The sequence below is a fragment of the Aythya ferina genome (genome assembly GCF_964211825.1).
Source record: "Aythya ferina genome assembly, chromosome: Z".
Lineage (NCBI taxonomy): Eukaryota > Metazoa > Chordata > Aves > Anseriformes > Anatidae > Aythya > Aythya ferina.
In genome coordinates this window covers 27370411-27383710 of record NC_140299.1, presented here as the reverse complement: position 1 = coordinate 27383710, position 13300 = coordinate 27370411, and the positions used below count along the sequence as shown (strand labels likewise).

The window sequence follows — 13300 nt, the reverse complement described above, 5'->3', positions numbered from 1 at the left end:
CTAGAAGATTGCAAATGGAAAATATTATATTGCTATCCTGATATGTTTATCTTCCTTCTGCTGAAGCCTTCTTGTATGAGCAAACCTTCAAGAAATGTGCAGTGATATCCAAGAATAAATTCTATAGACACTTCGCTTAGGAATATAAGCAAAAAAACTACCTGCCTTTTATAAAATAAGAAGTGGGGGGAAAAGACACATTTATTATGTGTCTTAGGTTAAAAAGCAAAGCAACAGAAAACCCCTTCTATTTCAGATTCATGAACATATGCTGTTACTGTTCAGTAATAAGCCTTTTTTCATACATTGTAAAGTGTTATCTCTGTTTTTAGGAAGGATATGTGTCATAAGTTCACAATATTCCTTTTAAAGCTAAAATAGAATGTATTTCTAAGTATGTATTAGGATCATGGGTCAGTACTGGCACTTTCTCTTCAAGTAATGCTAAGTGTCAATATCAGAACAGAAGCTAGAGTTTTTGAATCCCATCTTGAGGAGCAAAGACAGAAATCTTACTGTACTAGAGAACTAGTCTCCTTTGAAGAAAGTTTGGGTTCAGGAAATGCATAGTTGTAAGTGTTCTAGTGTCAGTAGGAGGAAACAACAAATACTTAAAAGCTTAAAAGAAGTCCAGGATGCTGTCTGTGATGATAGTCCAAAGCAGTTTCAGTGCATGTTTCTGCACTGCTCCTTCAGCACTGAATACTCACTTCAGTAGGTTAAGCTTAACTGTCCTGGATTCTTTCCAAGATAGTCATGTGGGATCTAATGCCTCCAAACTAGATGCAGCAGTTCCTGGCTATTTTACATAAGAACATACTTGCTTTTTTTCAGTGTTATCCTTTTGTCTTCTTTCATGCAAGAAAGGAGGCAAGTTTTCATCAAGTGATGGCATACAAATTTTCAGATGAGTTCCTCATTGGAGTATGTCCTTTTGCCATCTGAAAAAATTACTACATCTTTTAGGAACAATGGGAAAAAAAACAGCTTTTCTTGTAGCCTCCTGAGGTCTTTTGCTAGTGGATTGTACAATGTGTGGTTTTCAGGCTGAATATCAGGAAAAGGTTCTTCACCCAGAGAGTGGTCAGGCACTGGGACAAGCTCCCCAGGGCAGTGGTCACAGCACCGAGCCTGCTGGAGTTAAGAACCATTTAGACAACACTCTAAGACACGGTCTTTTTGTGTGTCATAGCTGAACATCCTTGGATGTTTTTTTTTTTTCGTTGTCACTTCTTGTTAGCTGGCTGATCTGACTTGCTTGGATTAGGAAAGAGAGGTGAGCCTGTTTGGTGAAGGTCTTTTTCTAAGAGAAAAGCAGTAAATTAATTATGATAAAATTATTGTTACATCCTGTTTAAGGGCACCTTTCCCTGAGAATGTGTTGTTGGGGGTGAACTCGGCACTATGAGCTTTAACATTTTTTCTATGAGGATATTTTTGTGACCAACTGTTCTGCAATTCAGTATTCTTGAGTTTAAAAAAAGGAAAAACAGAAACATTTAGACTCTCTGCAATTTTTCTTGTGAGGAGGAGCCATTTCATCCTGCTTTTTCTTACATATGCCTTTTAACCTGCTGTTTTCACATTAAAAATACAGAGACCTTTTTGATAGTATCACTTAGTTTTCAGTTGACTTACTATATTGAAAGATCCAGACTGTAACCAGTAGCTTTTTTTATTCTTATGCTCGCTTTTAACTGCTGTGGGTCCATGTTGTTTTAATGCCCAAAACACTTTTAACAACTTCATTCTTAGTAGCAGTTGTCTACAGGTTCTGAGGAAAAAGCATAGCTTTAATAGGATGCTTTTGTAATTGTGCTAGAAATTGGCAGGCATTGAAATTGTGCTAGAAACTGGCTGGCTCAACTTTTCTTCTAGAACCCGTAACACATTTAAAAATGAAATATGAATACAGCAATCACAACGTACAACCTAGAGTTAGGTCATTTCAGAATACTAAATATTTTGTCAATTGACAGACTTTGTAAGTCATCTTACTTGATAGTTAAATATTAATATCAGTCTTTATGGGTAGCTATATTCTGTATGTCTCCACTGAATTTGTTTTCCTTTTAAGAAAGCCTTATTAATTTCCTTTGTTTAACACTTAAATCGGAGAATTTAGATAGATGAACGTTCAACAGATTGTAGGTTATTGCTAATAAATAATAATCATGTATCTATTGTTTAGTGACTATTTTTACTTTCAATTCCCCCCCATCACTTCTAGATTCTTCATGGATTTAAAAATCAAGTTGGGGATGAGAATTGGAGGCGTTTCTCTGACCAGTTTCCTCTTCCCTTAAAAGAGCGCCTTGCAGCTTACTATGGAGTTTAACCTCATGCACTGTAGCTGCAGTCCCATAATTAGAGGTAAGCATACGAATCTTCCTTGCTAAATAGAGCTGTATAGCAGACTTCATCCATACTTGCATTATTTGAAACGTGATTAATTGACTAGATTAAAGGTTTTCCTTCCTATAAGAAGGGGAAAAAAGGCAATGATGGTGTACCTAAGTGCTGGTAGTGTAGCTGTTACAAAAACTTTCTGACTCTACACTTTATTTTGTACAGAGAGAAAATGTACAATATGCACAGTAGTGTATCAAGATAAGATTGGAGGCATAGGTGTAACTAAGTGCCTGTTCAGGTTTAATAAAGTGATGAGCGTGATCCTAAAGGCATCATACTAAAGACATAAGGCTCGCTGTGCATCTTATGAATTAGTAGATAGCAGATGTAGTTTAAGAATTAGTAGATAGCAGGTGTAGTTTAAGCTGAACATTTCTCTCAGATAGAAAAGCAAGTTCAAGACACTTTAGTTATGAGAAGTCCAATACATTCCTGGCTACATACTATATGGTCTTTGCATTGAGTTAAGGATATGCTAATCTGCAGCTGTACAGTCTGTAAACCTTTACTTTTGGGGGAAGTTCATGTGTTTTGTTTTTCCAATGTTCCATTTTATGCACCAATTCAGAAATGTTGGAGTTCTGTCTCAGAATACTCAGCTTCATCAAAGAACAGTGACTGTGCATTCTACGACAGTTACAGTTATACTACCCTGCTTTGTATGCTCTTTGTGAAGACTGTATTAAAGCAAAGTACACATGTATAAAGGAGTGTGATATTGCCAAGAGTTTATTATACTGCACAAAAAAGAAGGGAGGGCAGATTAAGTTCATTCAATCAGACATATAAATCTGATAACTTGCTGGAGAATTTTAATACTGAAATTCTGGTGAGAATTGTGCAATTCTGTTTTACTGTTGAATTAACAACTATTTAAAAGTCAGCCTAATGTTTTTCAGAGTCAGTGGCATAATAATTCATTTAAATTGCATGTTTCATTTGAAAAATGGATTTAAAATGTACCAGCTTCAAAAATTTACGTATTTATCAATAAGGGCATTTTAGTTTAGACATAGTCTTTTTTTTTTTTTTTCCTTCTAAAGAAAAATCCAAAGTAGGAAAAAAAAGCTAAATTGTTCTTAGTTTGTGTTGAAGAGACAGTATGATGATCTTGTTTAATTCACATAAAAGTGAAATTCTTATATTAGTAAAGATATGTTTAATAATCTTTCTTGACACTGTAACTACCTCATAATTTTGTACTAAAAGGGCAGAATCTTGATAGAATATACAGGACTGCTTTCACCTTAAATCTAAGCTTGGCTTACAATAATAGAACTGTCAGTGTAGCTTTAAAGCATACATTGTTGCCGTGAATACTAATCTTCACTATTATAAATAGTCTATTTTCTTAAACAGACTTATAAAAGGAAAATCTATGCACAAATTCTCTTTAAGTTTATGCTTGCACCTACTGCTTTAAAAAAAAAAAATGCTCTGTTTATGCACAGCTCTGTCACTTCAGTTTAAAAGTAAGGTTTAACTATACCTCTATCTCTTCTTTTATAGGTCCTTCAGTCTGGGAGACTATGAGGGAGCCTCTGCACCCAGGGAAAATGTTACCCTTTACTGGGGGGAAGGGTGAACCAGTAGGGAATACAGTACAATCCCAACCCTACTGGGAGGGGCGGGAGGGAGGTGTTGCCGTCACTGTATTAAGTCGATGTTGGGAAATGTTTTAACATCTGGAGCCTTTGTGGGTGGAAATCTGTCTCCTATTACAACTCTGCACTGGATGTGAAGAAGAAAAAAAAGAATCTATTCATAAAACAGCACATTCTGGAATATTGTGGGGAATTGTACCAAAATAAGAACCATATAATTGAACCATGGGGATACGTAAAGAGGAAAACTATTTTGCGCACAATAAAGGAAACCTAAGAATGGGGGTCACAAACAGTAAAAGGCTTTCTTTTTTTATTTTTTTTTAAGTAAGGGTTTTCTACATTATTTCATCCTGCTTGATGGGATTCCTAGGTATTTGCATGTTAATGAAGAACTACACAAATGAAGTTAGTACAGTTAAAATGCAGCTTGTGTCTGTATTAGAAACAGACACTTGCAGTGTATGATACAGAAACCCCATCATAAATTAATAAAGGATAGCTTGGACAAAATGAAGCAACCTGCAAGCTGCCAAATGAGTCACTCCTTTCATTTTTGGGGTAAGGGGAGGGACAATTCAAAGTAGAGATTGACATCCTAATTTTTACGTTAAAAAGAATTTAAAGTAGTGGATATGATTTGATTATTGTACTTCATTAGATTTAATTTCTAGAGTAAGGCATTATTCTTAACGTGCAGTTTAAGGTTCAGGCATGTGTTCTGGCTCATAGTGATCAGAAGTAATTTAAATTAGTGGGAAAGTAGCATGCTTGCATCACATAGAGTGAAATTGGTATACATTTACCTATGTTGCGCCAGTTTTGTGTTGCAGTTTACCAATTCAGTATAGCCCTGCATTTAAAATTCCTTTTCTAAGATTCTGTGGATTTTATTTTTATTAAGAATATAGATATAAAGTACTGTAGTTAACAATTAGGCCTTGAAATACCTTTTTAGGATCTGTTAAGAATAAGATTGATATTGTATTGTGTGTAACCTGCACAATGTGGAAAGCTGATATAGCTGTGCAAAATACTTGCCTCTGTGCTGTCAGTGTGATGTGCTTTCTGCATGGTTATATACTAGTGATTTTATCAGAATCTCTAAAAATGAGTTACATGGTAAGACCCGTTAAAGGCTGCATAAATGTTAGTTGGCACGTAAAGACAATTGTAGAAGTTGATGACATGATTGCTATATTTGTGTTTATTCCCACTCAACATATTACCTTCTATGCTTTCTTTTTGTTCAAAGCATGATCTTAAAGAGATGTTTAAGTTAATGGATGTAATGCAGGGTATCTACACTGTATCGGCGCATGTTGGTGGCCCTTTGTGATGTAGTTAAATGCACAAGGGTGCAAGTTTAAAGCTACAGAGTGAAAGTTGGTTTGGATCCTCTTCATTTCATTTGTTTAGCTTTTCTGTTGTGTTTTTTTCTCTACTTACATGTATTCCTGTGAATAAATCCTTGTTAAGTTAACCCTTTACTTTTCCTTCCATGTGTATTTTCTTATGTACTGTGAATGTGAAATCCTAACTGGTACACTTGATCTTGTGTCCATCTGAAAGTGGCAAGTCTTTATTAATTTAGATTGCCTAAAGAGTATCCCATGATGATAAAGGAAAATGGAGAGATTTTTAACTCTGCTGGCCAGAGGTGAAGCCACACCTTTCCATTTTTCAAGTGCTGCATAATTAATCCGCAAAACAAAATTAAGCCATAACAGCCTTTTTATAGATTTAGTTTCTCACCTTTGCATTGCAGAATGGATACTGGATAACAGTTTTTTGTTTTTTGTTTTTTGTTTTTTTTCTTTTGTTTGTTCGTTTTTAAGAACTTGCTCTTCTTTGCATGGTTCTGTTCTTTGAGTGTTGGATGATTTAGCCATTGCACTGAAGTTTGAGCTGTGTGAGTGTGAATTTATAAATGATGTTCAAAGATAATTTTTTTTATGCATGATAGCATGCACATTTTACGTTGTCCCTGACTCCCCCCTCTGTCCTTTTTTTAATTTGGCTTTGCAAATTTAAATGGATTATGCCTGAAAAATAGTTTGGACGTGCTGTATGAAGTACACTTGGCAATGCTAGTACATAGTATTTATATGATTTTGTCAAAATTGCATGCGATAACTTGCTTTCAAATTACATTGCTTTGGTAGCAAATACAAATTCCTTCTGAACTAATAACTGAACTAAATTAGAATTAGTTTTAGTCACTAAAAACACTTAATCTGGAAAAAGAACAAAAAATTAAAATTTAGCAAGGCAGGATATTTTTTTAGACCCAAACTTGCTTTAATTTCGAGTGTGTTCAAACATTAGGTAAGAATTTCAGAGAAATTACATTAAAAAATTTGTAACATAGAATACCTACCTAAATAAAACATAGCGTTATGGCTAGAATCCAAGCTTAGTTAGACTTTTTAAATTTCAGAAAGTCCCTTTAACCAAATAAAACCACACCACCTCATCACAGATTAGCTTAGGATGCCACTTTTGTACATTCATATTTTAATAGGTATTTACACAGATGTAAATTGGTCTGGTATAACAGCAAGTGAAGTAATTAAAATAAGGCAGACATAAACATTACTGACAAAGTAGTCTTTTTGTACCAGTAAGTTCTCTCATTGTATATTTTAAAGTGAATAAACCCTTTTCCTAATGCATAATATAGTGCAGAAATTTGCAGAAGCCATTTAGGGTACAATGTGAGGTAAGAAAAGTTGTGAATCAACATTAACAGTTACAATTCAATTATTGCATCATGGGATATATAAAAAAGCATCTTGATTCTTGTGGTGTGGTCTTGACAGTCTTTGAATGTTGACTGAATGTTTATACTGGTAGAATTGTGAGTTTGTCTTTGTTACATTCCAGTGTTTCTGCCTCTTGGCATGCTGAAAGCACGGCTTACTTCATTTGCTCCTTACACACTGAATAAAGTGCTGTTAGTGTGCTAAACTACAGAAATAGCCGCTGCTAAGTAATGGTGTAGATTTTCTACTTGAATATTTTTGTTGTAGGAACCTCAGGAGGTCAGTGTTTACTGTTTTTATATATGCCTTTCTCCTGTTTTGAGTTTCCCTTTTTTGAAGGATTCTGAGAGTGAACAAAAGCTGCTGATCAACCTAAGTTGGTAACAGAAAGTGTATTTAAAATCCTTACAAATGCATCTTTTTTGGCAGTTCAAAATTGCTGTTAAATTAGTCTTAAGTGAAGTTCAATACTAAACATGTTTCATTACACATTCAGGAAACAGCTCTTTTCATTTAGGAAAAAGAAAAAAAAAATTATAATAGTTCATTACTTTAACCAGTGGAAGCAAAAATAATCAATTTTGTAATTTTTTTCCAAAGCTTGATTATTTTCTAAATCAGTGAATATGTATATATTTAAATTGTAATGAGCTAATTCTTATGCTTTAGTTTATTGCTCCTTAATGCTTATACTCAGAAGATCACTTTTAGGAGAATGGGTTTAAAATTTATAATCATTATAATTTTTAAAGGTTATGAGGTAGCATACATTTTGTAACTAACAATATTGATACACACTGTGATTATTATTTTTTTTTTTGTTAGGACTTTTATGTTAACATCAATCTTACTTAAACTGCATATATTGTATAATAGTAAAATGTATATTTTAAAACTTGGAGTGGCTTTCCTCAAGTGAAACTCATTGCTACTTAGAAATATTCAAATACTAGCTTTATCTCAGGTGAATACTCTTGTACCCTTTTTGTTCAGAACACATGCTTATGAAAATGTGTCTTAATTATATCAGTTCATGTATTTCATGGTAGGCAGCTCCTCTGTCTTGAACTTAATCTAAATTAACCTTCTACTGTGGGACAATAATGACTTTTGCTTCACCTATTTTATTCATATTGAATGTATTAATAGATAAAGGTGCAAAAACATTCTTCCCTTGAGGAGAATGCATCCATATTCAAACAACTGAACTATTTGTTGAAAAATGCTTTAAATGCAACATTGTATTGGAAACCTTCTGTTTCAGATTTTGTCATGGAAAGAAGTTGCAACTTAACACTAATTACTTCAGTACTTTCATGGGGATGATAGATGCAAAAAGCTTCTATATAGGGTCTAAAGAGTAACTTTTTATCTTAGATAAAGGTTAAGCTCTACAGTGAAATGACTGCTGTAAGTTAAAAAGATAAAACTTGCAGTTATCTCACATAGATGCTGATGTAGTTTGCATACATATTTGTTATATATTACATAAGTATAAGAATTTCCAGTAACCTCATCTTGAGTAAATGAAGCTTGATCAGTAGCTGTGTATTTCACTCACCTATGCATTCTCCAGATGACTTGCATCCATCAGTCTACTAGCTATTCTTCTCCAATAGAAGCTGTTTTTTTCTTTTTTCTTTTTTTTGTCTGCCACTGATGCTTGCTCTTTGCACTTAATGGTTGGAGCAAGCCAGTTTTAGCTTATTTTAAATGGGGAAACTCTGAGGTGAGTACTCTTGTTGCTTGCCTTATGGTATATATTCTGCTAAAATAATAAGGATGCTTCACTCACTTGAATGTATTTATGTGAGGGAAGTTAAAATGGCTCTATAAAAGATGTATCCCAGTATGGTGTTAACAGTATACGTCTTAGTAAGCCAAATCCACATCTCTAAGAATTCAGCACTTATAGTATTATTTTTTGATAAGCAAGTTCTTTTGTGCTACTTTCACCTTAGGTATCTGTTTACTTACTTTGGGTGAGAAACAAAACTGAGAAGGCCTGGATGAACTTTATGGGGATCGTTATTATTTAAAAAGATTAGTACGAGCAGGTTTATTTGGCTGTTAAGTCTGTAGTGTAGTATCTTTTTTTCATGGGAAGAGATAGGTAGATACGTTGTATGCTGTCTGACTTGCTAATACTAAACACTTCCAAATTTTAAATTGAATGCAGTATATAAAACAGTTTAAAGTGAAAGATGACTAGATCTTTCTGCTGACAACTTAGGTTGTATGAGTTTTGCTTGAAAGCTTTAAATCTGATGTTTCTGTATCTGCCACAATGTTGGAATGTTTCCTTCAAACATATCCTCCTGCAACCTCTCAAACTGTACTAAATTGAGTGATTATTTCTTGAAGTCTGCCTATGTGCTAACAGAACTTCATTTTAAATAGAATATGGTTTTAATTTTTGATAAGCTGCTGAATTTTAAAGAGTTTTTGGGGCCACCAAATATTTTGGATCATGCAGAGAATATATATTGTACTGTAGTAATTTTGTATTTACATTTGTATGATGTGACATAATAGATGTGAATGTTAATCACTGCTTGACTATGTTAATAAAGTTGTTTAAATATAGATGTTGCATTCTAATTTTTAATGAAAAAAAAAAAAAAGATTCTAGCTTCATTTATGGTTTTCCTCAGCCGTTAGTGCACTCTTCTGGTTACCACATGCAAGTTCTGAAGTCTTTTCAAGAATAAGGAGGGTTTGCATTTATCTCAAAGAAAGTGATCTTTGGATTAGTTCAGGTCAATTCAATTTAAATGCTTCATGCTGCCTGGGGGCAGATCGATGTAGACATATAAGGTTTAACTGAACTTATATCAGTATTTGTTGGATCATAACTGTTAAGTGCTTTACTGAGAAATGGTATGGTGAATTCATTTTCATTTGAAATAGCTGATGTTTGCTAAAGCTCACCAGATAGGAGAAAACAGACCTCACTACTTGTGTTACCAATAATCCGAAGGAAAATAGGAGCAAACTAAAAAATGACTGAAAATTAATCAAGGCCTTAAAGGAAAAAGAAAAATAAAGGAGACCTTGCAGAGGTCTTTATCCAATTTTTGTCTAGCTTTTATGGGACTGGGATCATGCAAGCTATGTAAAGATCTGCTCTTCTCTAACTTCCTGATACAGGAGTCTGCAAAATGAAAGCATAATACTAAGAGTGGTATCTCATGGGACAAAATCCATCTAGATCAATTTGAACATTTCATGTTCAACATTTAACAGTTGGTCAGTTACATACAGACAACTTAGTTACCTGTGCTGGACAGGTGTAACTTCTATAGCGTAGTGGTAAATTTCAATAAAATGCATGAGCAAATACAAAATAAAACTTCAGTAGAAATCCATTGCTGCATACTCAGATAAAAGTCTGCTTAACCTAGAGAGATCAGCTCCTGTCAGCTGTGAGACATGAGTGCACTGGTGACTGGTGGGAGGGGTAGGAGTGTGTTTTCTTTCGAATTACCCTTCCCACTCCCTTTTCTCGTGGGGTACCTATGATAGAGTCCTGCTGTTAGCAGGGTACTTGCACAAAATTTCTAACCCTCTTGACTCAGAGCCTGATCTTTAGCTGTAACCTCTAATTTTGAGTCTGAGGTTAATGACTACTTGCTTACACATAAGAAACGAGCAGTGTAAGTACTAGCATCTTGAACAGGTGAAACGAATGTTGTGACTAAGTTTGTGGTTAGATTGCAACAGTGCAAAGGATTGTCTTTCCAACATACGCCATGCTGTTCCCTTTCATTTTACGTTTGTATCTAACTTAAAGATAAGACCTAAATGAAAAATGAAGCATTTCAATAGGAATATTGAGTGCATGCATTTTTTTATGTGCGTTAAATGATAAATGTTGGTAACTTTTTTAATCCAAATGACTCGGAATTGAAGCATATTGCTTATATAAATTATTGACATCCAAAGTCTATTTCTTTCAGAGGCGTTTGCTCTTGTTTTGCATAAAATCAGCAATACAAGCACCAATGAGACTTCCCAAAAGACCCACCAATGTTAATCTGTAAAATGGTGGACTTGGTGTTTTTTCCACTAGTCAGTCCACTTTAAGAAAAACATATGTAATTATGCTGCACACTTCTTATAGCATGTATGTATAAGTGATAACATATAAAAAAATACTTTTGAATCATACAGATTTTCAAATTTATTGACTTTGCCAGACTTGCATTTGAATTGTGAAAGTTAAAACTGGCATACTCTTTATTTTGTAGCTCCAGGTACAAATACTTTCTGTCAAATATTAATTTATGTTTAAAATCTGAAAATAAAGCTTCGAAGTCTTATGATGACAGCATTTTTACCCATTTTTCCTTTTCCTATCACCCGTTGGCAAAATGGATAGTCATGATTTTTTGCATACAGAGGAACTTAGTCTTCCCCTTTGTTTACAGCATACAGGTTAACTTGAATGTGTAACTATTGCAATAATACTAAGATTAATTAAACTGTTCAGTATTTCTATCTGCTCCCCTGGTACTTGCTGTAAATGCAAAACAATTTGTATCTCTAATACAGCACTGTACATAGTGAGAAGCAATGTAACTTGCTAATACTTCTACCTTGACATAATTGTCAAGGAACGCCCCATGTGTAGAGCAAACTTCAGGTGCAGTTTTGTCAATACACCCATTGGAGTTATATTCACATTGGCTTGTTTAGAGGATTCTGTGGCTGGCAGATAAAGAAACTGAAGGATTCTACAGTTTGAAAACTCAAATATAGTGAATGAGACCTTTAAGAATAATATAATAATAAGATTTTGATTTAAATTTTATAATTCTGTGTTGGTGTTTTTCTTCTGTGGTGGTTCTACCTTGATGGGCAGCCAAACTCCACCACAATCGCTCCCTCCTCACTCCCCTCCTTGGAAGAAGAGGGGAGAAGGAAGTATGCTGGAAAGGAAGGAAAAAAAATCTCACAGGTTGAGATGAGGATATTTTAATTAAAGGGAAAAAGAAGAGGAAGGAGGGGGAACAAGCAAGGCTGCGCAGAAGTACAGAGGAAAAAAATATTTCTACTTCCCATCAGTAAGTGATGTTTGGCCACATCCAGGAAGAAGGGCCTCAATACACGTAGCAGTTGTTCGGGAGGACAGACCTCTTCATAACAAGAGCCCGTTCTGCCCAACTCCTTCCCCTTTCCCACCCTTTATTGCTAAGTGTGACACCACGAGGTAAGGAGTGTCCCTTGGTTAGTTTAGATCAGCTGCCCTGGGGATGTCCCCTCCCCACCCCTTGCCCACCTCCTGCTGGCTCGAGGGGGTTTGGAGCTGGTTGCTGTGCCAGTGCTGCTCAGTAAGAGACACAAGGCTGGTGCCATGACTGCTCCAGATAGAGGTGCAGGCAGAGCAGCTACAGGGAAAGTTAACTCCATCCCAGCCAGACCCAATGCACCTTCTCAGAACGGTATTTTGACACAAGGTATGTTGCATTGCCTTCCTCTAACTTAATCGTACTGGAAAATAAAATTTCAGTCATTATACATATTTCCGGTCATTGTCTTGCACATACATTCCAAAAGCTGCTTGCTGAAGTAAACATTTTGAACCTGTACCCAAAATAACACCAGGTTAGTAAACTCACACACCTTTTCCTTCTAGGAGCAGATGTACTTTGGACAGACAGATGAATTGCATCACTAAGAATTCAAGTGGCTATTTTCTTTCATTCTTTACGTACCTTAGCAGAGGAGACAGAGTTGCATCACTTTCTCCAGTATTTTTCCGTAGGATAATGCATCTAATTTTAATTTTCCTTATCCCAATCCTCCTTACTGCTAAAGGTTTTACACATCAAAACCTTTGTCTGTCTTGGGCGAAAAACAGGCAGAAGCTAGCTGGAACCTATGACCACAGCTCCCACTACTTGAAAGCGTTCCTTTACTCAGTCCATAAAAAGGCAGCGTTTAAAAGGGAGTTGTGGAGACTTGAAGAGGCCACAGGTGAATTGCCCGCTGGTACAACTCAGAGTTTTGCCTAATTAAGAGCAATAGGCATCTCACATACATTTATTTCTTAATTGTACTAATTGGCAGAAATACCAGGATATTAACCTATGTGTGGAGACAGAAGGCCCTGAAAATTATTGCTAATACAAGTCTGCACATCTTCATAATGACTTAGGCTTTAACATGTTTTTTTATCAAGGTGATAAGGTCACTATGAAATTTGTCTGTCTTCCAGCTGCTCAAGTTGATGGCTGCCATTGGTAAGCACTAGTGTGTATAACTATGGGTGCTGTAAAGAATCAAAAGTTATATTTTCACATAGCATGACTTCCTCCCAAATGCAACCCACTCATTCACTGCCTATATTGTCTATTACCACCACTCAGATTTCAAACATGCAATGCTACTTCAGTACCTGTACTTTTTTGTTTTACTTCTCTCATAATATTCCCAATGATTTCTTACCTAAACAGCAAAAAATTCTGTCCAGATTAATTTTTCATCATTCTGTGAATATATCTCATAAAACTCATT

The 13300-nt window shown here is 35.2% G+C and overlaps 1 protein-coding gene across 5 annotated transcripts in view; it reads left to right on the top strand.

The window, feature by feature from the left end:
* TNPO1 (transportin 1) overlaps positions 1-9367 on the top strand; it is an 83613-nt gene extending 74246 nt beyond the window's left edge. For all 5 annotated transcript variants that reach the window (XM_084505267.1, XM_084505269.1, XM_084505268.1 and 2 more), the window contains 2 exons: positions 2231-2373; positions 3922-9367. In XM_084505267.1, the coding sequence (XP_084361393.1) occupies positions 2231-2338 (108 nt within the window). In that variant the 3' untranslated portion in view covers positions 2339-2373; positions 3922-9367. The remainder of the gene's footprint in view (positions 1-2230; positions 2374-3921) is intronic.
* Positions 9368-13300: the final 3933 nt, after the last annotated feature.